Genomic DNA, 17345 nt, shown 5'->3' with positions numbered 1-17345 from the left:
CTGCAGCTAAGGTGCACCTGTGGTGGAGAATATGAATGTTTAGGACGGTGGGTGTGATGCCCTGCTTAAGCACATCGTTGTAAACCACCAAGCATTGTTTCAAATGTCTTTTTGTTCAATTTCCCTATTTATTTGCAGGCAAAACAAATCAGCATTAGTACTAAGTACAACAATAGGTTAGTGCATCACAAATAATGAAACCCAGTTTCTAAGCAAGCAAGTCGAAGGGAGCAGTACATTGTCTTTATTTTTATTTTTGTGAAATTACTTTCGTTCCTTCTGAGAATGTATTTTCAAAATTATTTTACCTTCTCTTACAACTGAGTTTTAACATGGCTGAATGAGATGTATCCTCACTGCAACCGACTCCATTGTATCAAATATTCATGTGCTGTCCATGTATGATGTCATAGGCATGGAATTCAGGAACAAGGCCTTTCCAAGTCAAGAGTAACAATTCTGGTACAATGATGTGAGACTTTCATTTGGAATTTTTTAATAATTAAAATAAAGTATGTTTTTAAAATGTTCACAGGCAAGAATAATTCACCTATTTATTTGTAGTTTCATGAACAGTCTAGCCCAAGGCAAACTGTTCCTTGAAGACTGATTTTCTACAAGTGTTTTATTTTTGCTGTTTGTTCTGGATGATAATTTTTTCTTAAATGTTCCTTTCCTAGACTTTATCTAAGTATCCAATAACGACCTTCTGTTCTCCACCTACTGCATACCGAATGCTTGTACAGAGTGATGTCAGCAAGTACTGTACTTCAAGATTTTTGTTTTGCTTATTTTCTCTCCTGTTTCAGCATAATGTTCCTTTTTTAAGCAATTGCTACATTGTTGCCAATAATTTTGTTTTCTTTAAGATGAAGATTCACACAAATAAATAATTGACCTAAAGCTAATGTTATAAGAAACAATTCTAGTGCATTCTTTGAAAATCAAGCAAAAAATCTGCAGATGTTGAAATCAGAAATAGAAACACAAAATGCTGGAAATACTCAGCAAGCTAGGCAGCATCCATTGAGAGGAAAACAGAGCTAACGTTTCAGATTGAAAATCTTCTATCAGAAATGGGTACATTTATGAAACAGACACATTTTAAGTTGCAGAGAAGGGGAAGGGATGGAGGAAATAAAGGAATGTCTGGGATAAGATGGATACCAAGAGAAAATATATGACGCAGATTGTTGTTGACTGGGAGAAAGTGCAGAAGGCTTTTTAAAGGCTGCAGATCTCTCTGGAGGAGGTATAAACGGAGGAAGAAGAGGAGAGAGAAATTTTTTAAAAATGCTGGAAGTATGAGATACAAAATCTTCATCCTGAAACATTAATTCTGTTCTTTTCTGTGCATAGATGCTAAATATTTCTAGTATTTTTTTTATTTCTAGCACATTCATTGCCTTTGCTCTACTGAAGCCATACAAAATAATTTAGTTAAGGATGTGGGAAAGGACTCAAATAGTACAGTGTATCTAAAATAAACAAAAATACTAATCTCCTTTTGGTCATTTTGGCAATCTAAATTTCTGTCATATGAACAGATATTCCAGATGCTTGAATTTTATACACTATGAACTTGGATGCTCACATTTTTATGAAATCTGTAACTGGTATTTCCAAAGAATCACAGAGTTATACAGCATGAAAACATGCCCTTCAGCCCACATCATCCTGCTGACCAAGTTGTCTACCTGACCTAGTTCCCTTTGCCCACATTTGGTCCATATCCCGGAAAACCTTTCCTATCCATGTACCTGTCCAAATGTCTTTTAAATGTTGTAATTGTACCTGCCTCTACAGCTTCCTCTAGCCACTCGTTCCATTTACCCACCACCTTCTGTGTGGAAAAAGTTGACCCTCAGGTTCCTTTAAATCTTTCCCCTCTCATCTTAAACCTATGCCTTCTAGTTTTAGACTTCTCTACCCTGGGAGAAAGAATGTGACCATTCACCTATCTATGTTCCTTGTGATTTTATATATCTCTATCAGCTTCCTATGCTCCAGGGAAGAAAGTCCTAGCATCTGTCATCTGTCCAGCTTCTCTTGTGTCTCCTGTACTCAATGCCCTGACTACTGAAGACAAGCATGCTGAATTCCTTCTTCACCACCTTGTTTACCCATGTTTCCACTTTCAGGGAACTATGTACCTGTACCTCTAGGTATCTCTGTTCTACAACACTTTCCAGGACACTACCACAAACTGTGCAAATCCTACCCTGGTTTAACTTACCAAAGTGCAACACTTCACACTTGTCTGAGTTAAATTCCGTCTGCCATTCTTTGTCCACTTCCCCAGTTGATCTAGATCCCATTGTAACTTTTGATAACCTGCTTCACTGTCCACTATACCACCAATTTTTGTGTCATCCACAAACTTACTAACCATGCCAACTACATTCTCATCCAAATCATTAATAACATAGATAACAAACAACAGTGGATCTGCAGTGACCCCTGCAGCACACCACTGGACACAGGCCTCCAATCTGAAAAACCACCTTCCACTACCACCCTACCACCAAGCCAATTTTGTATCCGATTGGCTAACTCGCCATGGATCCCATGTGATCTAATCTTCTGGACTAGCCTACCATGAGGGATGTTGTCAAAGGCTTGTAGTTCCCTGGTTTATCCCTGCTGCCCTTCTTAACTAAAGGCACAACATTTGCCACCCTCCAGTCTTCCAGTATCTCACCTGTGGTTAAAGGAGATGCAAATATCTCTTCCAGGGCCCCTGCAATTTCTTCCCCAGCTTTCCACAATGTCCTAGGATACCTTGTGGATTTATCCACCTTAATATCCCATTTCGTAACATGGATATGTTCCAAGACATCACTATTCATTTCACTTAATTCCTTAGCTTCCATTGCCTTCTCCACAGTATATGTAGATGAGAAATATTCATTTAAGACCTCACCCATCTCCTTTGGCTCCACACATTGTCGATCACAGTGATCCTTAATATTAAAGCATAAATGCCATCTACCCTCCTCGGGATCTAAATGTTTGTAATATACTAAAAAGAAGTGAACTTCCATTGCATGGTATATTCCAATCTTAATCTAGCAGCCAATAAAACAGATGTTAAAAACTTTGCATCACTTGGCCTGACTTCTTAAAATTTAATTATAAATTCAAATAACTGTTTGAGTGCTAGTAACCCTGAGGTAATGGAGAAATGAAAAGAGAGGAGTCAGAGTGGAAACCAATCTCACCTATTCTGAGTTCAGCCTGAACCTACCTGGCTAGGTTAAAACTAGTAAAGACTCATAAAAGTAGTGTATTCCAGAACCATTCTTAAAATTTATTAAAATCAGGTAAAGCATTACTAAAAATATAACATGAAATATTAATACAAAAGAATTATGTGATATAAAATACTGCAACATACCATGCACTGATAGAGCTTTCATGCTCTAACAATCTTGCACAGTTTTAATTCTTCACTGCAACTGTAGTGTACAAGTCTTTTTTATTGAACTCTGACTCTGAACTCAACTTACCTTTATGTCATTTGGAGGAGATAGTTATCATCTGTACAGGTGATCACCCCTATCTGCACTTCCCTTGCAAACTGCAAAATTTTTCCCCAAAACACCTTTTTTACAATACAAAAATCAATTAATAGACAACTGATTGACACAATGCCTCCCTCTTGAAAGTATCATTTGTTTCAAATAATCCAATATATGTCCATGAATTGCTTGATTCAAATAGTCCTTGTCATCAATTTTCACAGAAGTTGTTTTGAGGAGGAAAGATTTTCAGCACCATGAAAAGTTCTTATTCTAAGGAAAACTCAAGTTCTGTGGACAGTCATACCCATGCAAGTAGATGAATAATTTGAATCCCTGGGTTTTTGTTTGTGCCTGTGTAAGAATGACTCCTTTGGCAACTTCTTCGACTCCCAGTCAGTTTTTAAAATTTTTCAAAAATCCTGTGGTTCCTCATGACAGGCTGGGATAGAAACTTTGATCAGTTTTTAGTCTATGTTTGTTAACCAGACAATAAATGTATTGTTTAATGCAGATTATAGCTACCTTAATGTTCGTAATGTACAGGAAAGAAAAAAAATGAATTTATTATATTTGCCTTACATGGTATATTCAGAACTAATCTAAAGAAGCAACAAGACTGATGTTTAAAAACTCTGCACTACTTGGCCTGACTATTTTTTTAAATTTAGGTACAAATTCAAGAATCTCCAGCACTGTGTGAGTGCTGGTGAACCCATTAACCGAGAGGTGATGGATAGCTGGAAAAAACAGACTGGCTTGGACATCTATGAAGGATATGGTCAGACAGAAACTGTAAGTGCTTAACTTGAAGAACAGGTTTTGTATTTTTTAAGATAAAGAATCCAGTCACCTTTGGAATGAAGGGGTGAGCTATGCAACCTGGGATGGCAGTTATTTAGTCATAGCAAACAGCATCTAACATATGACCATCCTGTAAATATAACTTCTCGCTTTTTAAGTACCAGCCATGGCTTTCAATCCTCCTCACCTGCAGCCGTCCAACTTTTCTTTAAACAAATGTGAGGAGCTGATGATTTAATTGGCATTAAGGTCAAAGTCATAAGTTCATATGCCTTTGCTGTTTTCCTCCATTCCTTGACAAACCAACCATCCCCAAATATATCTAGATTCCCTTCAATTTCAAATCCACCATTATTACTGCACTCTGCCCCTCCAAAAAAAAACACTTGTCTTTTCTGTCCTTGCAATGTGTTGTTTTCATCAAATCCCAGTCCATCTTAACTCTGTGTCTCTGTACTTGCGCTTGTGAGTTTTACCTTGCAGGAATCAGGAATTGGAGCGAGATTTGGAGCGGGAGATTTGAAAAGAGGTGAGTCTGTGTGCTTGTGAGTTACACCTTGTAGGAGTCGGGACTTGGAGCGAGATTTGGAGTGGGAGATTTGGTAAAAGGTGAGTCTCTGTCTTGTGCTTGGGAGTTTCACCTTGCAGGAGTCTAAAAGAGGCACGTTTGCAAGTTGTTAATAGTTGGTTGGCTCATTGGCTCTTTAACTGCAGCCAATAAAAAGAAGTAAGGGTCAAGTGGCGTGGCCATTTTGGAGTGGGCCAGTGTTAGAGTGGGCGAGCTGAGGCTTTGGCTCAAAAGGTTTCAGCGAGAAGAGGTGGAGGCTAAGGAGTTGGCAACTTTGAGCAAGAGCGGGAGATTTGAGAAGAAGTGAGTCTTCTTGCTTGCTTGTGAGTTTCACTTGCAGGAATTTGAGAGGTAAGTCAGCTAATTGTTAGTTAATAGGTGATTGGCTAATAAGCTAATTACCAGCAGCTAATAAAAAGTTAGGGTCAAGCGGAGCAACCATTTTGAGCGTGAATACCAACCTGTGACTACCGGGCTTCAGTGAGGAGGGGGAGCAACACTAAGGTAAGGTGAGGGTAGGTTCTTATTCATTTTTTTCTGTCTCTTTATTTTCCCTCGAACCTTTTTAGTCATGGCAAGTGAGCTAAGATCCCCACCATGCTCCTCCTGTGCAATGTGGGAACTCAGGGTGGCTGCCAGTGTCCTTGATGACGACGTGTGCAGGAAGTGTGTTTCCAGCTGTAGCTCCTGACAGACCGCATGACGGCACTGGGGCTGTGCATGGATTCACTTTGGAGCATCTGTGATGCTGAGAATGTTGTGGGTAGCACGTTTAGTGGGTTAGTCACACCGCAGTTTAAAGGCCTAGGAAAAGACAGGGAATGGGTGACCAACAGGCAGAACAGTAGCAGGAAGGTAGTGCAGGAGTCCCCTGCGGTCATCTCCCTCCAAAACATAGACTGCTTTGGATACTGTTGGGGGAGATGGCTCATCAGGGGAAGGCAGCAGTAGCCAGGATCATGGCACCGTGAGTGGCTCTGCTGCACAGGAGGGCAGGAGAAAGAGTGGCAGAGCTCTAGTGGTAGGGGGTTCCATGGTAAGAGGGATAGACAAGAGCTTCTGTGGCTGTAAACGCGACTCCTGGTTGGTGTGTTGCCTCCTAGGTGCAAGCGTCAGGGATGTTTCAGAGAGGCCGCAAGGCATTCTGGAAGGGTAGAGTGAATAGCCAGCTGTCATGGTGCATGTAGGTACCAACGATACAGGAAAGAAGTGGGATGAAGTTCTACAAGCCAAATTTAGGGAGCTCGGAGATAGATTTAAAAAGTAGGACCTCAAAGGTAATAATCTCAGGATTATTACCTGTGCCATGTGCTAGTCAGAGTAGGAATAGCAGCATAGTTAGGATGAACATGTGGCTTGAGCAGTGGTGCAGGAGGGAGGGTTTCAGATTCCTGGGGCATTGGAACCGGTTCTGGGGAGGTGGGACCAGTACAAACCAGATGGTCTCCACCTGGGCAGGCAGGACTGGAATCAGTGTCCTGGAGGGATTGTTTGCTAGTGCTGTTGGGGCGGGTTTAAACTAATATGGCAGGGGAATGGGAATCCATGCAGAGAGACAGAGGGAAGCAAAGCAGAGACCAGAGCAAAAGTTATGAAAGAGAAAAGTAAGAGTGGAGTACAGAAAAGTCAAATGCTAAGGACTCAAAGGTTACTCGATTCTAAAAGGACAATGAGTGCAAGGGCACTTTATCTGAATGCTCGTAGTATTTGAAACAAGGTCAGCGAACTTGTGGCACAAATCAGTACAAAGGGGTATGATTCAGTGGCCATTACAGAAACATGGTTGCAGGGTGGAGATGAGTGGGAATAAAATACCCAAGGGTATCAGGTAATACGGAAGGACATGCAGGAAGGTAAGGGAGGTGGGGTAGCACTCCTAATTAAGAATGGGATCAAGGCGATAGGGAGAGACGATATAAGATCTAGCGAGCAGAATGTTGAGTCCATCTGGGTAGAGATTAGGAATAGTAAAGGGAAAAAATCACTGGTGGGAGATGTCTGCAGGCCACCGAATAATAACATTACGGTGGCACAGGCAATAAAGCAAGAAATATTTGATGCATGTAAGAATGGAACGGCAGTTGTCATGGGGGACTTTAACTTCCACGTAGATTGGGTGAATCAAATTGGTCAAGGCAGTCTTGAGGAGGACTTCATAGAATGCACCTGTGATAGCTTTCTTGAACAGCATGGTTATGAACCTATGAGAGAAAATGCTATCTTAGATCTGGTCCTGTGCAATGAGACAGGTAAAATTAATGATCTTGTAGTTAGGAATCCTCTTGCAAAGAGTGATCATAGTATGATTAAATTTCTCATACAAATGGAAGGTGCAATTGTTCGATCTAAAACCAGTGTATTATGCCTAAACAAGGGAGTCTATAACGGGACGAGGGAGGAGTTGGCTAACATAGACTGGAAACGCAGGCTAGATGGTGGGACAGTTGAGGAACAGTTGAAGACTTTCAATGAAATTTTTCACGGTGCTCAACAAAAGTATATTCCAGTTAAAAGCAAGGACAGTAAGGGTGGGGAGAGCCAGCCTTGGATAACTAAGGAAATAAAAGAAGGCATCAACCTAAAAGCTCATGTATACAAAGTCACCAAGGGTAGTGGCAAACTGGAAGACTGGGAAAATTTTAAAAAGCAGCAAGACACTAAGCAAGCAATAAGGAATATAGATCATGAAAGTAAACTAGCACAGAATATAAAAACAGATAAAAGTTTTTAATAATTACATAAAGCAGAAAAGGGTGGCTAAAGTGAACATACAGTAGGTCCCTTGGAAGAGGAGAAGGGGGAATTAATATTGGGTAATGTGGAAATGGCCAAGGCCTTGAATGACTATTTTGTGTTGGTCTTCACGGTGGAGGACAAGTCTAACATGCCAAAGAGAGATGTTATGGATGCGATGGGAGGTGAGGACCTCGATACAATAGCTGTCACTAAAGAGGTAGTGATGAGCAAACTAGTGGGCCTAAAGGTAGACAAGTCCCCTGGCCCTGATGGGATGCATCCCAGGGTAATGAAAGAAATGGGGGAAGTTATAGTAGAGGCGTTTGTGATAATTTACCAAAATTCTCTGGACTCTGGCAGGTCTCGGTGGATTGGAAGACAGCAAATGTCACATCACTGTTTAAAAAAGGATGTAGGCAAAACACAGGTAACTATAGGCCAGCTAGCTTAACGTCTGTAGTCTGGAAAATGCTCAAAGCTGTCATTAAGGAAGAAATAGTGAGACATCTGGATAGAAGTGGTTCCATCAGGCAGACACAGCATGGATTCAGGAAGGGCAAGTCCTATTTGACAAACTTACTGGAGTTCTTTGAGGAACACAGTGGATGGAGGGGAACAGGTGGATGTTCTATACTTGGATTTCCAGAAGGCGTTTGATAAGGTGCTGCATAAAAGACTTATCCATAAGATAAGGATGCATAGAGTTGGGGATAATGTATTAGCATGGATAGAGGATTGGTTAACCAACAGAAGGCATAGAGTTGGGATAAATGGGTGTTTCTCTGGTTGGCAATCAGTGGTGAGCAGGGTGCAGCAGGGGTCTGCGATGGGCCCACAACTGTTCATGGTGTACATTAATGATTTGGAAGAGGGGACCAAGTGTGGCGTATCTAAGTTTGCTGATGACACTAAATTGAGTGGAAAAGCAAATTGCGCAGAGGATGCCAAGGGTCAACAGAGAGATATAGATAGGTTAAGTGAGTGGACAAGGGTCTGGCAGATAGAGTACAACGTTGGTAAATGTGAGGTTATCCACTTTGGAAAGAAAAATAGAAGACCAGATTATTATCTAAATGGTGAAAGATTGCAGTATGTTGTTGTGTAGAGGGACTTGGAAGTGATTTTATGCATGAATTGCAAAAAGTTGGTTTGCAGGTGCGACAGGTCATCAAGGAAGCAAATGGAATGTTGGCCTTCATTGCTCGAGGGATTGAATTTAAGAGCGGGGAGGTTATGCTGCAACTGTACAGGGTACTGGTGAGGCCGCACCTGGAGTACTGTGTGCAGTTCTGGTCTTCTTACTTGAAAGATATACTGGCTTTAGAGGCGGTGCAGAGGAGGTTCACCAGGTTGATTCCGGAGATGAGGGGGTTAGCCTGTGAGGAACGATTGAGTTGTCTGGGTCTATACTCACTGGAATTCAGAAGAATGAGAGGGGATCTTAACAGAAAGATATAAAATTATGAAAGAGGTAGATAAGATCGAGGCAGGAAGGTTGTTTCCACTGGTTGGTGAGACAAGAACTAAGGGACATAGCCTCAAGATTCAGGGGAATAGATTTAGGACGGAGATGAGGAGAAACTGCTTTTCCCAGAGAGTAGTGAATCTGTGGAATTCTCTGCCCAGGGAAGCAGTAGAGGCGACCTCATTAAATATATTTAAGACACAGATAGATTTTTGCTTAGTAGGGGAATTAAGGGTTATGGGGAAAAAGGTTATGGGGAAAAGGCAGGTAGGTGGATCTGAGTCCACGGCCAAATCAGCCATGGTCTTATTGAATGACAGAGCAGGCTTGACAGGCCAGATGGCCTATTCCTGCGCCTATTTCTTATGTTCTTAACAACTTCAATTGAATTTCCTAACGTGCCACAGCACTGAAATAGACTAAATAGTGAAAACTGTGAACAGCAGTTTTGAGATTGTGTCCATAACGTATCCACCCCTTATCCATTTGGACTTCTCTGCAGTCTTTAGCATAGGTCACTCCACAATCCTTTTGCAATAATCTTCCATCTCAGTGGGATTACCCACACTTTTAACTATCCAGTCATACTCAAATGACTTTTCTCACACTTTATGATGATCACCAAACTTTGCAAGATATATGCTTGGATTCATTCTGTTCCTCACCTACATGGTGCCACAGTTAACATTACCTGAAACATAGGTTCAATTTTCACATTTACATTGATGACAACTTCCTCTGTCTTTTTATCAATTTCTTCAACTTCTCCACTGCATCTGTGATGCCATTCTGTTTCCATGACATCTTGTATTTCTCCAAGCTAACAATTGGGAAGACTGATGCCATACCTCTGTTCCGGTATCCTGAGAATCTCAGTCTGAAGCTAATTGGTATTCAGTCTCAGAATCCATTTCAACTACAACCTGTGTTTCCAACTCCATGTCCTCTACTTAAAAAAAATTCCTACTTCCACTTTCATATCTGCTTGCTTTCTGCCTATTTTACACCTGGAATTCATGCCATTGGCACCTCTACACTTTATAATTCTGGTGTTCTTTTGAACAACCTCTTATTTCCACCAGAGTGAACATCCTAAAGATTATCTTTTCTACACTGCCGCATCCGTCTCCTAACAAGGATAGATTAGCCCTCACTTCTCTGGGCTTTTCCAGTCTTCCTCACTTAATATTCCTCCCATTACCTTAAACACTCCATTTATCATGTGATTCTCCCGAAAATCCCTCTATCTGCGTGACATGGCTGCCTAACATTGAACTCCTGATCTTCATACTTCCCAATGACTTGACAGCCTGACTAAGGCTACAGAGATAAGGCTTGACTTTAAATTTCTCAGAATTCACTTTATCAAGGTGAATAAAGTTTGTTGCCCATCTAAACCTCTGCATGCCCCACATTAAAATATATTTAAACACAGAAAACAAATGCAGGTAAGTAGCAGATGCCCCTTATCCTCCTTCTCCAGAACCCAACTTGAAATAAAGAACCATGAGGGAGAGTGCAGATGGAGCATACTGTATAATACTCCATTTCAAAATGTATGCGTGTTCTGAAAATGTTTGTTCCTTGTATCATTACAAAAGACCAGGAGTAGACCATCGGCCCCTTGTGTCTGCAGCACCATTCAATGAGATCTGGACTGATCCTTTACCTCAGTGCCACTTTGAGCACTGGTCACATGAGCCTTGATTTCCTGAATACCTAAAAATCTGTTGATCTATGCCTTGAATATACTAGGTGATTGAGCCTCCTCATTCCTCTTGGGTAGAAAATTCCATAGGTTCACTACCTCTGGGTGAAGACATTTCTTCTCATCTGTCCTAAATTGCTGACCCCCTATTTTGACACAGTGCCCACTGGTTCTAGGCACACAAGCAGGGAAAACTGACATCTACCTTGTCAAGTCCTGAAAGAATGCTGTATGTTTTAATGTGATTGCCTCTTATTCTTCTAAACTCAAGTCAGTGTAGGCCCAGTTTGCTTAATCTCTCCACTTATAATGAACCTGAAAAACAATCTGGTGAATTTTTGATGCATTCACTCTTTTGCAAGTATATCCTTCCTTAGGTAGGGAAAATGGACCTCTATGCAATATTCCAGTCCCACTGGAGCACTATACACTTCTACTCTTGTACTCAAGTCCTGCAGTAATAACTGTCAACATATCCTCTGGCTTCCTAATTGGTTGCTTCAACCATTGCTTTTAAAACAATTGAAAATTAGAGGTAGCATGGAAATTAGCAATCTTTCTTGCATGGATTCAAAAACCCAATATTTGAAGACCATTCAGCCTTGGTTACTAAATTATTATGTAGAACTGTAACTCTAACCCCCTTAGAAGACTAATTCTATGCTCTGAGGATTTCCTGCTATGGTTGGCTAAAACTGCTTTTTAACAATGTATATTTTGATATGGGCTTCTATTAATGCTGGAACAACCTATTGTGCTGTGAAAATCAAACAAGTTTGTGTTTTTATTTTGAGGTATATCTGTTCTCACTTTTGGAATAGAGCAAAGAGAGAATAAGAGATAAGATGGTTCCCTCGTGCTTAAGTGTAAACTGTTCTTAATAATTTACTTTTGTGCAGAAAAATATTTAAAGTTGTATCTCTAATTTTTTCCAAAAAGGGACATACTGATACATAGTGTGTAATTTAGGACTTGTGTAGGGATAAATGATGTGAATTCACCAGCAGTATGTTCATACAGATATATTACATGGTGAATGATTAGGATCAGGAATGCAGTTGGTAGTGAAGTCATATTCATTTGTGGTATTCAAGAGGGAGCTGAACAAATACAATATCTGATAGGAAAGAATTCCCAGTTCTTTGGGAAGATGATGGGGGAGTGGATTTGGCTGGACTGCCCTTCTATAGACCTGATGTAGACAGGCCTAATAACCTCCACCCAGGCTGTAAAAACTTTGTGACCATTTAGCATCAATTTATGGGTAGTTTTATTCTGTAGAAGTAAGCAGTATATCCCTCAAATGTAATATTTTTATACAAATCCTAGAGTCTGATTGGAGCTATTGCAGATTGATTGTCATCTGTCAACATTTGAAACACAGTAAGCAAAGATAATAGTTTTTTGGGGTCAATGAAAAACCTTCCACTGACAGCTAAGGTCACGGTTCCTTGTGTTCATTTTATTCTTATTCATATTTTGGATTGTTAACACTGTGATAATGTTTTTGTTCCATTTCATTATAGGTCTTGATCTGTGCTACTTTCAAAGGGATGAAAATTAAACCTGGTTCAATGGGGAAGCCATCGCCAGCATTTAATGTACAGGTAAACACTGTGTTTTAAATGTTTCTTGAATTATCATTTTAGATTCAAAGTCTAATCTGCAGTGGCTTTTTTTCCTCGAAGCTTTAAATGGTATTGAAACAGATTTTTAGCTTGCTAAATTTAAATCTCTTTCCTCATATTTCCTTACAGATAGTCAGCACAGATACGATGGGCTTAAGGACCCGTTTGTGTTGTATGACTCTTTTTATATGACTATCTTGTATGACTTTATCTGTTGCTTAGAGGCAGTTAAAGAGAATATAGTTTAACCTGAACAAGGAAACAAGAATCAGGGCACGTGATGAGAGTGTGTATGACACTAGCATGTATGGGTAAGATTAGACCGAACTGTAATGCCTGAAGCATCTCCTACCTCACTCCAATCAGCTAATGGCCCAATGCATGCAAAATTGCCCATTGTGACAAGGAGAGGTAAAGGAGCAAAATAGGAAGGAAGAATTGATCAATTTGATTAATATTAATATCCCTTCTTAGAATCGTAGAATGATATACCACAAAACAAAGCTATTTGAGCCATCCTGCTCTTTGGTAGAATCATTATACTCTCCTGTTCTTTCTCTGTAGTCCCGCAGTTTTGTTTAATTACTTATTCATTTTTTGCTTTGAAAGTTGCTGCTAATTCTGCTTCTAGAAACATTTTACTTGGTATATTCCAGGTAAACTTTGGTTTAAACAACAGGTGCAGTGATAAAAGTGACTATAGGACCAGTTTCAACTTGTCTTGACTGGTGAATACAATACCCTTGGGGAGGAGAGGACACGCCATGTTCACAATATATTCGAACCTGAATTTACCTCGGATTGAGATGAGGAAGATGGTGCACCCCAGACAGTTGGGGACCCATTTTGCATTATCAGAGCACAGTGCCTTGTTGCCATTTGAATCCAAATTAACTTGAAACTAGTGTAATTCCACAAGGTGCCAAATCTACCAGCAGAACCTGACAGATGGCAGAAAGTGGGTAAAAAGGCCAAGGTAAATTGTATTTTTATAATTTATGTCTGGATTCACTGGAAAAGTAATGGTCAAGACATGTTGTAACACTGCAATGTTTTATGTAACATTTGAACTATTAGAAGATCAAACTGATGATATTTTATTGGAAGTCCCACAAGTGGTTATTTCTGCACCAATCACAGAATTTTTGTTATTTTTGTTTCAGGTTATAGATGAGAATTGTAATGTGCTTCCTCCTGGAGTTGAAGGCGAAATTGCCATACACATGAAGTCTGTTAGACCCTTCAGTCTTTTTTCTAGATACATTGTACGGTAATCCTATTCCAAGAATGAGTTTAAATCTTTCCAAATCATCCCAATGTTATTATTTACTGTACCATACTTGTTATTGATTGATGAATGCAATGTTTTGATTTAGTGAAGCTGCTTAAATAATAGCGAATTATGCAGTGGAACTATCTTGACATTTATCCAACTCGCTCAACTTGGGATTCTTAAGTCTAGGAAAGTAGCCCATTCCAATTTACATTGAACTGACAGACCTAAGACTATCAACAAGCCAACCTACCTTCCCTGACATAGTAGTATATAATTTTTCTGTTGGGTCACCGGTTAGTCAAGAATGAGGTCGTATTTAGCACACGCCCAACCATGTGGTGACCTCAGCAGAACTTTTACCACCAGTTTAATATTTAAAAATATGACCAACTTCCTTTTTGAGTAGAAACTTTTTGTAGATGGCAAGATTTAAAGGGGAAGGTTGTTGGTGTTCCAGGGAACTGAAAGGTACTTGCCCATGTTTGGAAATAATGATGTCAGATCCATGTTCTATATGTGGAACAATTGCACAAGGGAAAAGGGACATATTTTAGGACATTAAGTGCCCAGATGAACTATCAAAAATGGGTTGGAGGTTGCAGTGAATGTAACTTTGAATTTGAATGCAACAGACATAGTGGGATAATCTACCTCTACCATACATTAAAACAATAGTAAACAGGCACGGCATGGAATAATGAAGGAGTGCAATTTCATGATTTCAAGCACAAAAATAATGTACAGTATAATTAAGTGACTGGATATGCACAAAATGCTTACTGGCATTTGCCATACTTCTGGAGAGTTAATATATCAGGCATGGTCATAAAATTAACTTTGATTGCTTTGACTATCTCATTGCCTGCAAAATTTTCTTATATAATTAATTTTCCTTTGGATTATTACATATGAACCAACATCTGTACCTCATTTTTTGACTACCATCTCGCTAAGCTAATTGACTGTTACTTAAAAATGTAATTAGGAATTCTTAAAATTCAGTCTTATGAATTATTGCCAATGAGTCCTTTCCAGCAGTGTATGTTCGAACCAAGCTTTCCCGACAAAATATGAGATGTTCTATAAAGACAGACTTTTTTTTATTACATTAGTACTTTAGAATTGTAGGATTTATGGGGGGGGGGGGGGGTGGGGAGTTCAAAGAATTTGTCACATTCAAACTAGTTAAGTGCTCTAAATCAAGACTTTTAGGCATTTGAAGACTTGTGTGGGAAATATCATCGAAAATTAAAACTACATTTCTACAACTAAAGCAATACAGTACCTGAAGATCATAATATATCCACAACTAATTTTATTGAGCCATAAAAATATGTAGTTTAAGCTTCCCTTCTTTGGGTTGAAAACTTAACGTGTTTTTAAAATGGATTACCCATAGCCAGCAAAGTGATATAAAGTTCTCCAGTGGGCAGCTGCCTCACTGTGTTGGTTTAAATTGACAATTAACCATTTTTTTTGTTTAGGCTGATTCTCCTCACCCTGCCACCAAAATCATACATGGCTCCCACTTTGCATCTGAAGAGAATGCAACATCATGAATGTCATTCAGATGAATCAGAGACATCTGCATGTTTTTTAAAAAATGGTGGTGCTGTTTGCAGAGCTGCGGATCAGGCACTATATGTCCTAAGCCAAATCTATAATTACGAGAAAAGATCCATTTCTGATAGTTTTTGTTAGAGAATGTAATTAGCCATTTAACACTCAGAGTACCCTGTTTTGTGATGTGGTTTATTTGAAGGCAGATGAGAGGAAACTACCAGATCTTCTTAGCAACTGCTGAACTCATTTATTCGTCCAATAGCTTTGGTTTCCCCATCACAGAATTGGCAATCTTCTATTATATAACTAATTGTGCGTTCATTTGCAATAATATGATCCGTAGTTAACCCAGTAACCTCTCCCATTACTCTAGAAATATTCTAACATACAACATGCATACAGTTTTCTCTGAGCCCTCCGACAATGCTGGGCACAATAGTACTACCTTCGTACCGACTCTGAGGGGGACAACAACAGCATATTTATTTGCCAGTGCACTTGCAGAGGGCTATGCCTTTGATAGTACCAGCCATAGCACTGCTTCATACACAGTTTTAAAGTATGCTGCCACACATCTTCTTTCTGAATACAGCTTTAGGTGCATATTGTATTAATTTGAAAACTTAGCATTTTATATCAGACTATTTGTACTCTTACACTATCCTTATTACCTACAATAACACCAGAACATTCTTCTGAATCTCCTATAGGTTTTAATATTGTTCAGACTCCAAATACTTGACAAAGTGAACTCATATAGTCTGTGCCTTATAAGTCCAGGAGTATGTTCAAACTCTATGCCTTGAATAACATCATGAAGGGAGTATAAGCTCAGTTTTTTTTACATTCAGTTTTAACCAGTATTTCCTAAAGGACAACGATAAGGACATTGTGGTGAATAATAGTTTTGAGATATTCATTGGGTACTAAACTTTATTTAAACTTAAATGTATTCAGTATTTCAAGTCTGTTTTCCAATATCCACTCACAACCCTCTTATACATGTGTTTTCCCCTAAAGTTATAATTACCCTATATTTAGAATAAAGGGTAATATCAAAGGGACATTTAAAAAGTGAATATATATTGAATTACTCTTGAACCTTTGAGCTATTTTTTGTATATGTTGCTAGGATCAGCCAAAACAAACTGCTGCAACCCTGCGAGGAGACTATTATCTGACTGGAGACCGTGGTCAAGTGGATGAAGATGGATACATCTGGTTTATGGGAAGAGCAGATGATATAATTTTATCATCTGGGTACAATTATTTAATTATCTGATCCTATTTACTCAGCTTCACAGTTGTGCACTTAAAAGATTTGACAGTTGCATTGTGCATTACAATGCAAGAGAATCCAGAAGGCAATGCAAAGAGAAGGCATTTGTTACTCTACAAAATATTAGAACATAGAACAGTACAGCACAGAACAGGCCCTTCGGCCCACAATGTTGTGCCAACATAGCTATTCTCTCCTGCTTACAGAATGCCCGTATCCCTCTATTTTCCTCTCATTCATGTGCCCATCTAAGCCCTTCTTGAAAGCCCCCAATGAGTTTGCCTCCACCACCCCATCAGACAACGCATTCCAGGCATCCACCACTCTCTCAGTAAAAAACATACCCCTCACGTCTGTTCTGAACCTACCCCCTCTCACCTTAAATGTATGCCCTCTGGTATTGGATCGCTCAATAATGGGAAAAAGATATTGCTTGTCCACCCTATCTGTGCCCCTCATAATTTTATACACCTCCAACAGATCACCCCTTAGCCTCCGCCGCTCCAAAGAGCCCAAGTTTGTCCAGCCTCTCCTGATAGCACATGCCCTCTAATCCAGGCAGAATCCTAGTAACCCTCTGCACCCTCTCTAAAGCCTCAACATCCTTCCTATAGTGAGGTGACCAGAATTGCACACAATACTCTAAATGTGGCCTAACCAGAGTTCTATAGATATGCTAAAATGTTTCAAAAATTTTCATTACAAAATCAACCAACCAAGTTCCAAACAAGATTAATTGCACTAACCAAAGATCTTAGTTTATGTATTTGCAGACTTGTCAACCATTTTGTAATAGA

The 17345-nt window shown here is 39.6% G+C and overlaps 1 protein-coding gene across 1 annotated transcript in view; it reads left to right on the top strand.

Moving 5' to 3' along the window:
- Positions 1 to 17345, top strand: part of acsm3 (acyl-CoA synthetase medium chain family member 3) — a 41729-nt gene that overhangs the window by 20301 nt on the left and 4083 nt on the right. Inside the window, exons 7-11 of the mRNA XM_052021194.1 lie at positions 681 to 760; positions 4193 to 4316; positions 12329 to 12409; positions 13594 to 13695; positions 16402 to 16529. Coding sequence (XP_051877154.1) covers positions 681 to 760; positions 4193 to 4316; positions 12329 to 12409; positions 13594 to 13695; positions 16402 to 16529 — 515 coding nt within the window. The remainder of the gene's footprint in view (positions 1 to 680; positions 761 to 4192; positions 4317 to 12328; positions 12410 to 13593; positions 13696 to 16401; positions 16530 to 17345) is intronic.

The sequence above is a fragment of the Pristis pectinata genome, chromosome 8, assembly GCF_009764475.1.
Source record: "Pristis pectinata isolate sPriPec2 chromosome 8, sPriPec2.1.pri, whole genome shotgun sequence".
In the NCBI taxonomy this organism is placed as follows: Eukaryota; Metazoa; Chordata; class Chondrichthyes; order Rhinopristiformes; family Pristidae; genus Pristis; species Pristis pectinata.
Note: the sequence above shows the minus strand (reverse complement) of the source record. Positions and strands in the feature narration are given on the sequence as shown.